This window comes from Tympanuchus pallidicinctus, unplaced genomic scaffold, assembly GCF_026119805.1.
Source record: "Tympanuchus pallidicinctus isolate F22 unplaced genomic scaffold, pur_lepc_1.0 scaffold6, whole genome shotgun sequence".
NCBI classification, from domain to species: Eukaryota; Metazoa; Chordata; class Aves; order Galliformes; family Phasianidae; genus Tympanuchus; species Tympanuchus pallidicinctus.
The window spans coordinates 32,056,265-32,072,845 of NW_026294780.1; the positions used below are offsets into that span (position 1 = coordinate 32,056,265).

The 16,581-nt window shown below is 44.6% G+C and overlaps 2 protein-coding genes across 5 annotated transcripts in view; both read right to left on the minus strand.

Moving 5' to 3' along the window:
• LOC128092111 (uncharacterized) overlaps positions 1-16,581 on the minus strand; it is a 726,933-nt gene that overhangs the window by 672,959 nt on the left and 37,393 nt on the right. The window lies entirely within an intron of this gene.
• The window catches only part of PIBF1 (progesterone immunomodulatory binding factor 1), a 135,263-nt gene that overhangs the window by 105,059 nt on the left and 13,623 nt on the right, over positions 1-16,581 (minus strand). For all 4 annotated transcript variants that reach the window (XM_052705586.1, XM_052705584.1, XM_052705585.1 and 1 more), the window contains exons 5-7: positions 5,713-5,846; positions 3,624-3,732; positions 2,499-2,680 (exon numbers count right to left, since the gene is read on the minus strand). In XM_052705586.1, coding sequence (XP_052561546.1) covers positions 2,499-2,680; positions 3,624-3,732; positions 5,713-5,846 — 425 coding nt within the window. The remainder of the gene's footprint in view (positions 1-2,498; positions 2,681-3,623; positions 3,733-5,712; positions 5,847-16,581) is intronic.

The following is a 16,581-nucleotide window of genomic DNA, read 5'->3' on the forward strand; positions in this document are numbered from 1 at the left end:
GGAAAAGGCTGAGGCACTCAACACTTTCTTTACATCTGCCTTTGAGACTCACATCAGTTATCCTCAGGGCACCTTGTTTGCAGAATATGCCCCTGGCGATTCAGGTGGAGACAGTTAGAAAACTCCTCCTCCATCTGGACTGTCACAAGTCCATGGGACCAGACAGGCTCCACCCTCAGGTGCTGAGGGAGCTGGCAGGGGTGATTGCTGAGCCCCTTTCCACCATCTATCAGCACTCCTGGTTGTCTGGAGAGGTCTCAGTGGATTGGAGGCTTGCCAATGTGAATCCCATCTACAGTAAGGGTCATAAGGAGGATCTGGGGAACTACAGGCTTGTCAGTCTAACCTCGGTACCAGGGAAAGTTATGGAGCAAATCACCTTGGGTGAGATCACACAGCACGTGCATAGTGTCCAGGCGATCAGGCCCAGCCAGCACAGGTTCGTGAAAGGCAGGTCATGCTTGAGCAACCTCATCTCCATCTACAACTGGGTGAACAGACTGGTAGACGAGGGAAAGGCTGTTGATGTAGTCTACCTAGAATTCAGCAAAGCCTTTGATACGGTCTCTTACAGTATTCTTCTGGGGAAACTGGCTGCCTGTGGCCTGGACAGGTATACCCTTCTTTGGGTAAGGAACTGCCTAGAGGGCCATGCCCAGAGGGTAGTAGTTAATGGAGTTAAGTCCAGCTGGTGACCCGTTAGGTACAAGTGGTGTCCCCCAGGGGTCTGTACTGGGGCCCATCTTGTCTTTATTGATGAGGGGATCAAGTGTACCCTCGATACGTTTGCAGATGACACCAAGCTGGGAGGTAGTGTTGATCTGCCTGAGGGTAGAGAGGCCCTTCAGAGGGATCTGGATAGGCTGGATCGCTGGGCTGACGTGAATGGGATGAGGTTCAACAAGGCCAAGTGCCGGGTCCTGCAATTTGGCCACAACAACCCCAGGCAGCGCTATCAGGCTTGGGGCTGAGTGGCTGGGTGCCTGTGAAGAGGAAAGGGACCTGGGGGTGTTGGTTGATGCTCAACTGAACATGATCCAGCCCTGGTGGCCAAGAAGGCCAATGCCATTCTGGCCTGCATCAGAAATAGTGTGGCCAGCAGGAGCAGGGAGGTGATCATCCCCCTGTACTCAGCACTGGTGAGGCCGCACCTTCAGTGCTGTGTTCAGTTTTGAGCTCCTCAGTGCAAGAACGACATCAAGGCCCTGGAACGTTTCCAGAGAAGGGCAACAAAACTGGGAGAGGTCTGGAGCACAGGTCTTACTGGAGAACGGCTACAGGAGCTGGGATTGTTCAGTCTGGAGAAGAGGAGGCCTCATCATACTCTGTAACTGCCTGAAGGGAGGTTGCGATGAGGAGGGATTTGGCCTCTTCTCTCAGGACAACAAACAGGACCCGAGGAAAAGGCAACAAGTTGTGCCATGGGAGATTTAGATTAGATATAAGGGAAAACTTGTTCTCTGAAAGAGTGGTCAAGCGCTGGAATAGCCTGCCCAGGGAAGTGGTGGAGTCACTGTCCCTGGTACTGTTCAGCAGGCATCTGGATGAGGTGCTACGAGATATGGTTTAGTAGCTTAGTGGGTAGTAACGTTGATACAGGAGGAGGAGGACAGTTGGACAAAATGATTTTGTAAGTCCTTTCCAACCTTGTGATTCTATGATTCTGTATATTCTAAGATATTTTTTTATGTTCTAAGTATATTGCTGACTATTAACAAAGTACATATAGGCAAATATCTAATGTCATTTGGGGGTAAATTTGAAAGTCTTATTTATCATCTGTACGTAAGGAAATTACATGAATTTAATAACCATGAATTCTGTGTAAGAAAAAACTTAGTATGATTAGAAATTCTGTTGTATAGCACTATACATGAAGCAAGACATTGCTAAATAACGTAGAATTTTCTACTTGACATTGTATACACAGACCTACAGCAATTGAAATAACACAAAAGCTTGACACTGTTTACCATTGTGGCTAGCACAGAATGACCAATTTGTTTCTCAAGTCTACTATTAGATTATCTGCATTCAAACTTGAGAAATGAATGACACAGAGCTGATACGAAACATACCACTTCCAATTTTACTTGTTTGTGAAAATATTTTATTCTCCAAATTAGATTATCTTTCATATACTAGTTTTTTTCATTCATTATCTTTCATTTACTAGTTTTAGTAAGATTCATTTGGGCAAAAAAAGAGCTGCAACATAGGCACTTAGAATCACTTTTCTGTTTTGCAATTAACGTTACCTTAGTAAATCTTTATCTATACAGAAGAATACAGATATTTTCAGTGCTATGGAGTCTCATATCAATTTTTTAAGAAATAAATAGTTGATAAACCAAGAAAAGTTCTTTTTCCAGTTACACAAATATGGAACCAATACACAACTTCTGGAAGCTGAAAAATTTTAAACAGGGTTTGTGCGAGAAACAAGGCAAAACAGTTGAACATATCTGACTACTGATAGAACTGAACGCAGAACTTACCTGGATGCAATATATTTTTCATACATTTCTTCTCTAGCTTTTTTGGCATCCTCCAACTGAATCTGAAGCCTTTCAAGACGATCTTCTTCATGTGCACGGCGAACACTAAGCTCCATGTTCTGGCGATTAAGGTAATCTTTATCTTTTTGCAAGAGGTTGAGGGATTGTTGTATGGTTGCCAGCTATAAATTAAAAATAACACTGTCACATGAACTTAAAGATAAATATTTAACCAATATACATGTACATAGTTTTTCATTATAATTATCTTTCGTAAATCAATTGAACTGAGAAAAACTATACTTATAATTACAGTTAACGTAAGTTGCAACCCTGTGTTGAAAAAAAAAAGACTTCAATTTTATGAATTTTCATGATTGATTTCTCATAGTTGTCCCCTGAAAAGATGTGAAGTGTCCTTTAATATTCCTGAGTATCTACTAACCGTGAGGTAACTAAGCAGTGATAGTACTAAATCAGAAATTACAGATACTGAATTTGAGTCCTGATGTGAATCCAGTCATACCGGCTACAACACTCTCAAAATTTCTCCTCCTCTGGAATACTTGCTGTGTAAACAAAATTGTACACTCTCTTCGTGTTTCCTGAGAAGATTTCTATACATAAACCCAGCTTAAAAACTGGTCTCATTTTTACATGGAAGATGCACTGAGTTGCATTAAACCATCCAAAAATTAGACAACTGTAATAAAAATCAAATAACTTGTTTCTTGGGATTCAGTAAAAACTCTCTCACTCCAGAAAAGCTGTTGTAAAATTACATCTACCCAGATAAAAATAAAAATTAGTAATGCAGAGAGTTTTGGATGATTCACTCCTAACTAGCTTAAGATAAAAAACTAATACTGGAGGTTTAGTGAAGAAATCTTCCCCATAAACAATCTAGATGCAGAAATAGTGATAATGGATACTGAGTAACGGAAGCTTGTACTAGAATAAACTATCAAAATCCAATAGATCAAGGTAGCAGATTTGGAAACATTGCAAACGTGTCTAAGTCCTTTGAATCTGAAGCGCTCAACAGGGAGCCATCACTGAATCACTGTGACTGCTGAATAAATGAGGTGACAAACAAGACAAAAAAATAGGAAGTTTAATGTTTACCTCCTTTGATAAATCACTTCTTTCTTTAGCTTGTGCTTTATGTGAAATTTCCAGTATTTCGTATTTTCTTCTGAGTTCTGACAATTCATGTTCAAATACATCTCGTTCACTGTGAAAAGAAGGTAAAATGTGTAAGATGTAATGAATAAGAATCTTCTTCATTCTTAATTTCTTTAACTTCTTTCAGTTCATAACAGTGAATTCCGCCACTAATGATAATCTTTCTTAGTTACTAGCTCTTGCAATTGAATCATATTATAGGAAAGAATTTTCTTACATATTTGAACAATAATCCTTAATTACAGTAGAGTAATTCTGAATTTCTATCCTAAATTATTTCATTCACTTCTGATTATTCTTCTTTAGTGTAACTTTGGATTGTTCAGTTCTCCAATTAGCAATGAGTTTTACACAATCTTGCCCAACCTTTTCATTTTCTCAAGTTTTTAACGCTATTTCTCTTGAATCTTTCATAGACATTGAATTTGCATGAAGACATTTGTCTGATTAGACCCTAGTCTTCATCCTATTCAGAAATCTAATCAGACAGAAAGCGGAGTAGAATTGTTTTCATCTTCTTTCTCTTGTACACAGTCACTTGATGCCAGCGGGAGTTGTACTATTCTTCTCACATTAAAAATTCATACAATACACTTGCAAAGTTTATGCTGTGTCCTCAATAACGGTGATTTCCATATGTACAAAGAAGCAGCTTTATGTCACCACTATATCTTATCCTGTCAGAACAATGGAATGAATGAGCCAGCATAAGTCTGCAGTTTGGAAAAAAAATCTCACCAGCTTTGTATTACACACAGCATAGTTTTAAAACTAAGATAACTTGTAGTACACAAGAACCAGAAGATTTAACAAAATTTTTAAAGGCAGAAATGAGTCTGGAAGTGATTAACTCCTGCAATGCTCTCAAATATCCTGATGCAGGCATACCAATAATGCTCTACCCCTCCCCTTCGTCTGTGCCTACCTAGATGAATACAGCCTACTCTCTCAAATACAGGTCTGGCACGTTCATTCATGCCTTTTTCAACTCAAGACTTATTTTAAATGTACACTGTTAAACACTGGGTCCTTTCACAAGCAAGTTATTACAATTCATTTAATAAGATGCAGTTGCACACAGGAAGCAAACCATAGCATCAATCCATCCTATTTGCAACAAGCTTCCAGGTAGATTCCAAGGTTATTTTAGTATATATGGTTGTGAACAGTTATCCATAAGACAGACTCTCTTTCAGATGGGTTAGTGGCACAGTCATTTGTTTCAGTAACAGTATTTGACCTTATTCAACATGAACAAGGAACTGACAGAGTGTTTTCTATTCACCAATCTCATTTTTTAATCCATTTCCCAACAAATCTACCAAGGGCCAGATTTCTTGTAAGTACACTGAAAAAGCCATCAAGGAGCTGGACTGTGAACTACATGTCTATGAGAATATTTATAAAGAAGTTCATTTTCACTCTTTTGCTTATGATGTGGGCATTCAAAGCACAGGCAAGAACTTGTTTTTTTTTTAAACAAAGAGAGACACTTGAAAGTTATACTAAGATTCTCTGGCAAGTAGAATTTTAGAATCTGACCTATAAAAATCCTTCAACATGGTTAACAACCAGAAATCTTAACATTTAAGTTTTCAAACGTGAATTCCCAAGGTTCTACTCTCTATTTACTGTGCAATCACACTTCAGTTAAGCACTGGGCCTTCTATTAATTGATAGCTTTTAAACTCTGAAAAAAAATATATTAGTTTTAACATGTTTAATATCAGGAGCTCCCATGTCTTTATATGCAATGCAACTAACAGGCTTTTCTGAAAATACAGTAAATTGAAGAATGTAAGCTTTCAGATTGAAGATGTAAACTTTAATTTGATGCATCAGATTCTGTAGCGTTTTTCATTTTATTCTACAAGAGACAATTGGGCCATTAGTGGATAGAAGAAAAATGAGATACATATGAGCAAAAAAAAGATCATGAAATGGAACTTCAATCCTGACGGACAAAACTAGAGTATTCTATTAATATTTGCATGTTAGTAGGAAACTTCTAGAGATTTTAGAGACCTACCATTTCACTTTATCATAGTTCTCTTGTCTGAAATCACCTTGCTGAATCATCTGCTTGGTATCAGCCAGTTCCAGTATTAAGCGTTGGCATTTAACCTCAAGTTCTGACCGACTTCGCCTCTCGTTTTCATAGTTCTAGAAGGCAAGACATTTTAAAATGAGCACAGCTTCATTGATAATTACTTAAAACACTCATGGACTGAAGTTTGAGAAGTCCACTTACAAATATTCAGATGGTACTATTTCCATTTTTCTAAGTATTTGGACATCTAGCATAGTTGATTAATATATGTATTTTTTCCTAACAATTCCTAAGGCTTTTGTCCACTAGCCCACCTTTGTAGCCCACTAGTAGCCTTCGTATACAGTACAGGTTGTACACTATGTTATGGGACAGAAGTCATACTACTGTTACAACATTTTAAAGCCAGTATGCTTGTGAAGATACTTGCTGGTCTATTTGAAAAAGAAGAAAGACATTTGATGATTCAGAAACTTCCAGAAAAAAAAATAATCAGCCAAATCCCAAATTTAATCTGGTAATTGATATTTGTTTGTCAATCATAGATATGGTGGAAGAAAAAAAAAAAACAAAAAAAAAAAGAAGGGGAAAAAGAAGTGCTTATTCCACTCCCACAGTAATTCATTGTCCCCTTTTAATCCTGAAGATATCTTAAGACAGTGTTATGGGAACTAGAAAATTGGATCCAAGAGAACACACAGAAAAAAAAACTTTTAAAACATTGGCTATCCATTATGGAGATTCCTTACCCACTGTACTTTTAGAATCATAGAATCAAAGAATCACCAGTGTTGGAAAAGACCCACAGGTTCATCCAGTCCAACCATTCACCTATCACCAATAGCACTCACTAAACCATATCCCTCAACACAATGTCCAAATGTTCCCTGAACGCCTCCAGGGTCGGTGATTCCACCACCTCCTTGGGCAGCCCATTCCAGTGCCTGATCACTCTTTCAGAGAAGTAGTATTTCCTAAGGTGCAGCCTAAATCTCCCCTGGCACAGCTTGAAGCCATTCCCTCTAGCCCTATTGCTAGTTACATGAGAGAAGAGGCCAACCCCCAGCTCACTACAACCTCCCTTCAGGTAGTTATAGAGAGCAACGAGGTCTCCCCTGAGCCTCCTCTTCTCCAGACTGAACAATCCCAGCTCCTTCAGCCACTCCTCATATGGCCTGTGCTCCAGACCCCTCACAAGCCCTTCTCTGAATACAGTCCAGGGCCTCAATGTCTTTCTTGCTGTGAGGGGCCCAAAACTGGACATTGTACTCAAGGTGCTGCCTCACCAGTGCCTCTGAGTACAGGGGAACAATCACTTCCCTGTTCCTGCTGGCAACACTATTTTGATGCAAACCAGGATGCCATTGGCCTTCTTGGCCACCTGGGCACACTGCTGGCTCATGTTCAGCCAAGCATCAATCAATAACCCCAAGTCCGTTTCCTCTACGCAGTCTCCCAGCCACTCACCCTCAAGCCTGTAGCATTGCCTGGGGTTCCTAAGGCCAAAGCGCAGGACCCGGCATTTAGTCGTGTTGAACCTCATCCCATTGGCTTCAGCCCAGCTCTCCAGCCTGTCCAGATTCCTCTGTAGGGCCTCCCTACCCCAGGCAGATTGACACTTCCAGCCAACTTGGTGTCATCTGCAAACTTACTGAGGGTGCACTCAGTGTCCTCACCCAGATCATCAATAAAGATATTGAAGAGGACAGGCCCCAGCATCGACCCCTAGGGAACACAATTCATGACTGGTCGCCAGCTAGATTTAACTCTATTCGTAACCACTCTCTGGGCTCAGCTCTCCAGCCAGTTCCTTATGGTACCTGTCCCAGCCATGGGCTGCAGCTTCTGCAGGAGAATACTGAGGCAGAGACTGTGGGAGGCCTTGCTGAAGTTAAGGCAGATCACATCAACAGCCTTTCCCTCACCATCCAGGCGGGTCACTCCATCATAGAAGATCGGGTTGGTCAAGCAGGCCCTGCCCTTCATAAATCCATGCTGGCTGGGCTTGATCCCCTGGTTGCCTCACACATACTGTGTAATCTCACTCAAGATGATCTGCTCCATAACCACTCCTGGCACCAAAGTCATGCTGACAGGCTGTAGGACCCCAGATCCTCCTTACAGTCCTTTTTGTAGAAAAGTCAGATCGGCAAGTCTTCTGTCTTCTGAGATGTCCCCAGCTGACCAGGAATGCTAACAGATGATGGAAAGCGGCTTGACTATCATCTCTCCCAGTTCCCTCAGCACTTTTGGATGGATCTCATCCAGCTCCACGGACTTGTGGCAGTCCACATGGAATAGTAGGCCTCTGACTGCTTCCTCCTGAATCACGGGGGATTTATTTCTCTTTCCATCCGAGACTTCCAGGTCAGAGAGTTCTGGGCCTCCTGTCCAGACTCATTTGCATATAACTCAGCCCAGCCATACACGGCAACAGAATTGATGGATTTAGTACAGCGATTTCAGCAGAAGCCTAGAGAAAATGTGCCAGCTTGGTTATTAAGACTGTGAAATTCTGGGGCAGAAAGCATTATGGAGAATGGCCTGGAAATATCCAAGTTGGCCATCTTGACTGTCCATCCTGCCCTTAGGCAGAGGTTATATGTAGGTATTCAATATCTTAATGAAAAACATTCTATAATAGAATGGTTAATGACAGCCTGCTCTATGGTATGGCCGAATAAATCCGATATACCTCTACATATAGGGATGTGGTCCTCCATGGAGGATCTTCAAAATTATATCTGCGAACTAGGCATAAGGGAAGCAATTTATGAAGTTACATCTGATGGCCCTGATATGGACAAATTCTCAAATTTATTGGTCCTGAAAAAATATTCAAAGTTATGGCGTTGGTGGACACTGGAACCGAAACATCAATTATTTACAGAGATCTGAGGAAATCTGATGGAGACAGAGTGATGATTGGTGGTTTTGGAGGAGAGACTATTCCTGTCACCCAAGCATGGTAGAAATTGGGGGTTGGGCATCTCCCACCCCGGGAGTATAAAGTGTCTATTGCCTCAGTCCAGGAATACATCATGGGCATAGATATTCTGTAGGATCTGGCTCTCCAGACAACTGTGGGAGAGTTCAGACTTAGAGATGTATTAGTATCCAGACGGTGCAGGCAATATTAAGAGACCATGCGAAACACGGGCCTATTTACCTGCCATATAATTCCCCCATATGGCCAGCGCGAAAGTCGGATGGCACGTGGAGAATGACAGTGGATTACAGAGAATTAAATAAGGTCATGCTGCCTATTCATCCAGCTGTACCCAATATTGCTTCCCTAATGGACACATTAAGTAGGGAGGTAAAAACCTACCGTTGTGTCCTAGATCTAGCAAATGCGTTCTTCAGTATCCCAATTGCTGAAGAATCGCAAGATCAGTTTGTGTTTACGTGGAGAGGCAGGCCGTGGACCTTTCAGATCCTGCCACAAGGGTATGTGCATTTGCCGACATACTGTCATAATCTAGCGGCGTGTGACCTGGCTAATTAGAAAACAACTGATGATGTTATCTTATATCACGATACTGATTTTCTCCTGTTGACATCAGACTCGCTGGAGGCAGTAGGACAGGCAGCAGATTCATTAACTGTCTATTTGCAACAGAGAGGATGGGCCATAAATCCTCAGAAGGTGCAAGGTCTGGGCCTGTCCGTAAAAGTCCTGGGAGTGGTTTGGTCAGGAAAGATCAAAGTATTACCCAGTGCTGTCATAGATGAGGTTCGGGCGTTCCCAGTCCTTCCAACACCAAAGCAGCTGCAAGAGTTTCTAGGTATATTGGGTTACTGGCGTTCCTTTATATCTCGCCTAGTTCAGCTGCTAAGGCCATTGTACAGACTCACAAAAAGGGGCAGCTAATGGGACTGGGGGAAAACAGAACAGGACGCTTTCCAACAGGCAAAACTGGCAGTTAAACAAGCCCAGGCATTGGATATATTTGATCCTATCCTCCCAGACGAGTTGGACGTTGACGTTACTCAAAATGGCTTTGGTTGGGGCCTGTGGCAACACCAGAGTTCTGTTCAGACCCCCATTGGTTTCTGGCATCAGGTCTGGCATGGAGCAGAAGAAAGATATATGATGACTGAGAAACAGTTACTGGCTGCCTATTTGGCATTACAGGCAGTAGAGCTGATAACTCAAACAGCTGAAATCATAGTTAAGACCGCTCTGCCGATTCATGGGCAGGTGAAAGATCTGACCCACCTTCCTAAGATAGGGGTGGCCCAAGCACAAACAGTGGCACGATGGGTCACCTACTTCAGCCAAAGGAGTAGTCTGTCCTCATCATCATTAAAAGAAGAACTTCAGAAGATCCTAGGCCCAGTGACATATCACTGTGATGCACCAAAAGAAACATTGGTCGCTCCACCAGAGAAGAGTCCCGTTCAGGAGGGAAAATATCCTATCCTGAAGATGCCTGCAGATGGGCAGAACTGCAAGCTGTGTGGATGGTTATAACCAAGCAACCCAGCGATGGTATCCTGAATATCGGTACACATAGTTGGGCTGTATACCAGGGGCTCACTCTTTGGATTACACAGTGGGCCACCCAGAATGGACTATCCATGCCCGACCAATCTGGGGCAAAGACATATGGTTAAACACATGGAATGCCGTTAAATACAGGACTGTATGTGTCTACCATGTTTCTGGTCGGTCATCAGCCCATACAGTCACCGGGAAATGATGAAGCTGACACGCTGGCCCAAGTTTGATGGATTGAGAATTCACAATCTGAGAACATCACCAGAAGTTACGGCATGCGGGACAAAAGACAATGTGGGAAGCTGCTAAAGCATGGGGACTGCCCATACAACTACCTGACATCATTCAGGCATGCCGGGATTGCAACTCTTGCTCTAAGATGAGACCGAGATCGTTGACTGAAACAACAGCCCATCTTGCTATAGGATACAATCCTCTCCAGCAATGGCAGGTTGATTACATCGGGACCCCTCCCTCAGTCTGAGGAAGGAGATATGCCCTGACCTGCGTTGACCTGGGCTACTGCAAGCCTATCCAGTACCAAAACCAAACCAGGCATATACTATCAAGGCACTTATTAAACTGATGCCTAACTATGGGACACCTCAAGTCATCAAAAGCAACCACAGGACTCATTTTACTAGTGCAATGATACAGCACTGGGCAGAAGAAAATAACATTGAATGGCAATTCCACCTGCTATATAATCCAATGGGGGCAGGCCTCATTGAACATTATAGCACTGTTCTTAAGGCTGCCCTGAAGACAGATTCCCAGTCACAGAATCACAGAATCATCCGGGTTGGAAGGGACCTCAAGGATCATGTAGTTCCAACCCCCCTGCCTAGCAGGGCCACCAAACATACACATTTAGATCAGGTTGCCCAGGACCCCGTCCAACCTGGCCTTGAACACGTCCAAGGACGGGGCATCCACAACCTCCCTGGGCAGCCCGTTCCAGGGCCTAACCACTCTCCTTGTAAAGAACTTCCCCCTAACATCCAACCTAAATCTTCCCTCCTTCAACTTGGATCCATTTCCCCTAGTCCTGCTGTTGTCAGCCCTTTTGAAGAGTTTACTCCCCTCCTGGGTGTAGGTTCCCTTCAGGTATTGATAGGCTGCAATGAGGTCACCCCGCAGCCTTCTCTTCTCCAGGCTGAACAAGCCCAACTCCCTCAGCCTGTCCTCATAGGGGAGGTGCTCCAGCCCCCTGATCATCTTAGTTGCCCTCCTCTGGACCCTTTCCAAAATCTCTCTGTCTTTCTTGTACTGAGGGCTCCACACCTGGACACAGTACTCCAGATGGGGCCTCACAAGAGCTGAGTACAGAGGGACAATCACCTCCCTGTCCCTGCTGACCACCCCTCTCCTGATGGAGCCCAGGATCCCATTTGCCTTTCAAGCTGCCAGAGCGCACTGCTGGCTCATGTTCAGTCTCTCGTCTATCAGGACCCCCAGGTCCTTCTCTGCCGAGCTGCTCTCAAGGACCACTCCTCCCAGCCTGTACGGGTGCCTGGGGTTCTTCCGGCCCAAATGCAAAACCTTGCACTTTGCCGTGTTGAACCTCATTAGGTTCACCCGAGCCCAGCTTTCCAGTCTGTCAAGGTCCCTCTGAATGGCATCCCTTCCTTCCACCGTATCAACCGCACCACTCAGCTTGGTGTCATCAGCAAACTTGCTGAGGCTGCACTTAATTCCAATATTTATGCCATTGATAAAGATGTCAAAGAGTACTAGTCCCAAGACTGGGGAGATACCTTGGAGATATCGCTTGTGATCAGCCTCTACCTGGACACAGAACCATTGATGACCACACTCTGCCTGCAGCCTTTAAACCAATTTCTTATCCATCAGGTGGTCCACCCATCAAATCCACATCTCTCTAATTTGGATATGAGGATGTGGTGGGGGACAATGTCAAAGGCCTTGCTCAAGTTCAGGTAAATGACATCGGTTGCCTTCCCTTTGTCCATCAATGCCGTCACTCCATTGTAGAAGGCCACCAGATTGGTTAGGCATGACCTTCCCCTGGTGAAGCTGTGCTGGCTGTCTTGGATCACACACTCCTTCCTCATGTGATCAAGCATGCCATTCAGGAAGATCTGTTCCACTACCTTCCCAGGAACAGAGTGAGACTCACAGACTTGTAGTTCCCCAGATCCTCCTTAGTCCCTTTTTTGTAAATGAGATTGACGTGACCCTTCCTCCAGTCACTCAGGACCTCACCTGACAGCCACAGCTTTTCAAATATGATGGAGAGCAGCTTGGCAACCACCTCAGCCAGCTACTTCAGAACCCTGGGATGCACGCCATCTGGCCTCATAGATGTGTACACATTCAGTCCCATGAAGCAGTCTTGGACTTGCTCTGCCCTCACAGTGAGGGGTGGGGGGGGGGAGGGATTTACTGTCCCAGTCCCCACATAGAGGTTTAGGGATGCTGGGCACAGGGATGTGAGAAATATTAGAATCCTGTCTGCCAGTGAAGACCAAGGCAAAGAATTCATTCAGTACATCAGCCTTCTCCACAGCTGTTGAAGACAGCTCTCCTTTTACGTTTACCAAAGGACTCTCGCTTTAGCCTGTCTCTTCTGGCCAATGTACCTGTAGAACATCTCATATTGTTTGTCACATCCTTTGCCAAGATCAGTACTGCCTGTGCAGCGCCTTTCCTGATCCCATGTCTGCAAGTCCAGATGGCATCCCTGTATTCTTCCCAGCTGACATGCCCTTGTTTCCAAAACCTATATGTACCTTTCTTTGCCCTCAGTTTGCCCAGCAGGTCCTTGCTAAGCCATGCCGGTTTCCTGCCTCTTCTGCCTGCTTTCATATTCAGAGGGATGGAGAGCTCTTCTGCTCTCTGGAAGGCATCCTTCAAGAGCAGCCAGCTTTCCTCAGCATCTTTGTTTTTAAAGACAGAATCCCAGGGGATTTTGGCCAACAGTTCCTTAAATAGCCCAAAGTTCGCTCTTCAGGGCTGTTCAGGGTCCTGACCCCACGCTTTGCCAGGCCCACATTCCTCAAGATCACAAACTCAACCAGGGCATGGTCACTGCAGCCCAAGCTGCCTCCAACCATAACACCTTTAATGATCTCCTCCGCACTGGTGAGCAGCAGGTCCAGCAATGCTTTGCCTCTGGTTGGTTTGTCCAGTACCTGAACCAGAATGTTATCATCAGCAGATTTCAGGAGTCTCCTGGATCTTTTGCAGCTCACAAAAACTTGTAGTTTTTACAACAGATACACAGATGGTTCAAATCTCCCACCAGGAACAGAGCCTGTGAGCATGATGTCTCCTGCCACTGAAGCAAAAAGGCCCTGTCAACAGGCTCTCCTTGATCAGGCAGTCTGTAGTATACCCCTATCACCAATGGCCTTTATTAGTCTTATCCCTAATTCTAACCCAAAGGCTTTCAGCCTGTTCCTCACTGTTTCTCAGAATTAGCTCCTCATAGTCTACCCTGCCTTTGACATTGAGGGCAACTCCCCCAGCCCTCCTACCTAGACTATACCTTCTAAAGAGCTGATACCCCTCAATCATGGTATTCCAGTTACAGGAGTCATCCCACCGTGTTTTCATAACAGCAGCAAGGTCATAATTTTCCAAGTGCTTCACGGTTTCCAACTCTTCCTTATTTCCCAGCATAGGTGTAAAGGCATTACCGCTGGGCTTTCCATCTCACCAGCTTTCTAGAGGATCCAGGATCCCCTAGAACAAACAGCATCCCCATGCCTTCCTCCATCCCTTTGTACTCCACCCTCTTCAGACATCAAACGTGGGGTAAACCCTTAAACTACCCGCTCAACCCCACTAGTCCTTATTTTGTCCTCTTCCCCCTTCATACCTAGTCCCACCAGTTCCTGGGCCATGATCCTTTGACCCCTTGGAAACAGGTGAGTTTCATCTGTAGCCATCATGCCAAGTGCAGAATAAATTGTCCCATGGTCAAAAAAAATCAAGATCCTTGTGTTTGTACCAACCTCTAAGCCATTTTCTGAGGTGGGTTTTCCTGATCATCTCAGTATCCTTCCCCACCACTGAAGGGATAGAAGAAAACACCTGCATACCCACTCCATCCGCTACCCACCCCATTCCCATGAAGTCCTTTTTGATAGTTCCCAGGCTTTTCTCAGCAACTTCATCACTGCTGGCCTGAACTGTAGATAAAGAATAATAATCAGAGAGTGAATCAGACCAGGAAGTTTCCCAGAGATATCCTTGACCCATTCCCCAGGGAGGCAGCACACGTCCCCATGGGTAGGGTCAGGCAGACATAAAGGGCCCTCCAATCTTCTCAGCCAGGAGTTGCTTATGACAACCACCCTTCTGTCCTTCCGTACGGAGGCAGTCTTGAGATGTGGAGTCGACTGCTTTGAGACAGCCTAGTGAGTGGACCTCACACTGCAACCTCACTCACCTCTTCCTCAAGTTCCAGGGCCTCAAACCTATTTTGCAGAGGCATCTGGGAAAGTGAGGATGGTCAGGATGGAGTTTGTCTACATCACTGAGTCATGACCCATTTCCACTCCTCCTCTCAAATTGTGTCACTCTGCTCAGCAATGGCAGGGCAGGGGGTCCACCACTGTCTAGTGAATATTGCCAGTGTCTGTCTCACAGAGAGTTACAAGTCTGTCACCTGCTCACACTCTCAGTTACTTCTTAATCTCTCACTTCCTCCTTGAGTACAGCCATTATACTGAGCAGGTCACCCACCTGCTCACACCTCACATAGGTGGAGTCCCTGCCTCCCTTCTCTGGTAGTAATAGACTTGCTGGAGCCAGAGACTTGAACTGCCACTTTTTCAGGCAGGGACTTTCTGAATTGCCATCTTCTTTCTCACCAGACTTTCTGCCTGGTGGAGACCATTGCAAGATATAGAATCGCAGAATTGCTCAGGTTGGAAAAGATCAACCATATACTGTTGGGGAGGTACCAGATAGGTGGCCGGTCTACTAGTGGGCAGAGATACTACGCCCTGCTCTCCTGCCCTGCGCAAACTGCCACACCTTGCCCTGTTTGCTCACCCTGTTCACAGCGCTCCCTAGAGGCAGATTTTAAACACTCATGGGATTGGTCCACCGCTGCTCCTGGCTCTGCCCCCTTAGCATCAGATTACAGCAGAGAACAAAGTCAGCTGCTCCCTGACAGGTCTGCCCCTCAAGCAGCGGAGGCAATTCCCTGCTGCCCTGCAGAATGCATCTGCTCCTTGTGGAGTACCTTGCCAAAAAGCCCTCTCTTCACGCTGAACAAGCCCAGCTCCCTCAGCCTGTCTTCGTAAGGGAGGTGCACCAGCCCTCTGATCATCTTTGTGGCCTTCCTCTGGACACTCTCCAGCTTCCTGTCTTTCATGTACTGGGGGCCCCAGACCTGGACGCAGTACTCCAGATGGCGCCCCACCAAGGCAGAGTAGAGAGGGACAATCACCTCCCTATCCCTGCTGGCCACCCCTCTTCTGATGGAGCCCAGCATCCATTTGCTTTTTGAGCTGCAAGAGCACAATGCTGGCTCATGTTCAGTTTTTTATCCACCAGGACCCCAAGGTTCTTTTCTGCAGGGCTGCTCTCCAGGACTGCTCCTTCCAGTCTGTATAGATGCCTGGGATTCTTCCAGCCCAAGTGCAAAACCTTGCCCTTTGCTGTGCCAAGCCTCGCAGGGTTCACACGCGCCCATCTTTTGAGTTTCTTGAGGTCCATCTGGATGTCTTCAATTCCTTCTCATGTGTCTACTGCATCACTCAGTTTGGTGTCAATCAGCAAACTTGCTTAGGGTGCACTTGAGCCCATCATTGACGTTATTGATGGAAATGCATTATTGATGGAAAGAGCACAACAGCAATTTTTCTCTGCATCTGAGCTGATGAATATCTGCTCTTCATTGAAATGCTCTCAGGAGAAAAGGTTCATTGGGATCACCGCATTGGAGACTAAAAAAAGTCCTCAAGAGCAATGCCTAGCATTCTATAATAGCCACAGCTGTACAGCCAAGGAAATAGAAAAAAACACTGGACTGAAAAGACAGTTTTCATAAATACATGTGTTTTCTTGAGACTTCAAAATGTTAACCTACTGCCCTAAGCTAACAGTTTTTGGTAAAATATTTTTCTTGGCATTTTTTTTACTGTACAACATAAGTATAAATAATAATTAAGAGAGACATACACGTGACCTAGAACTGAAGCCTTATCTGCCTTTTCCAGAGAACAATGTAAAGGCCAGGTAATTAAAGCACTGCATGAAAGAATGGGAAAGGGAAGTGAATTGAGGAAAGCTTCCAGTTTGCTGCCTTTAATTACAGATGTGAAACTTCAGAAGAAATCTTAGGAAACAGTCTTTCTGGGGTAGCA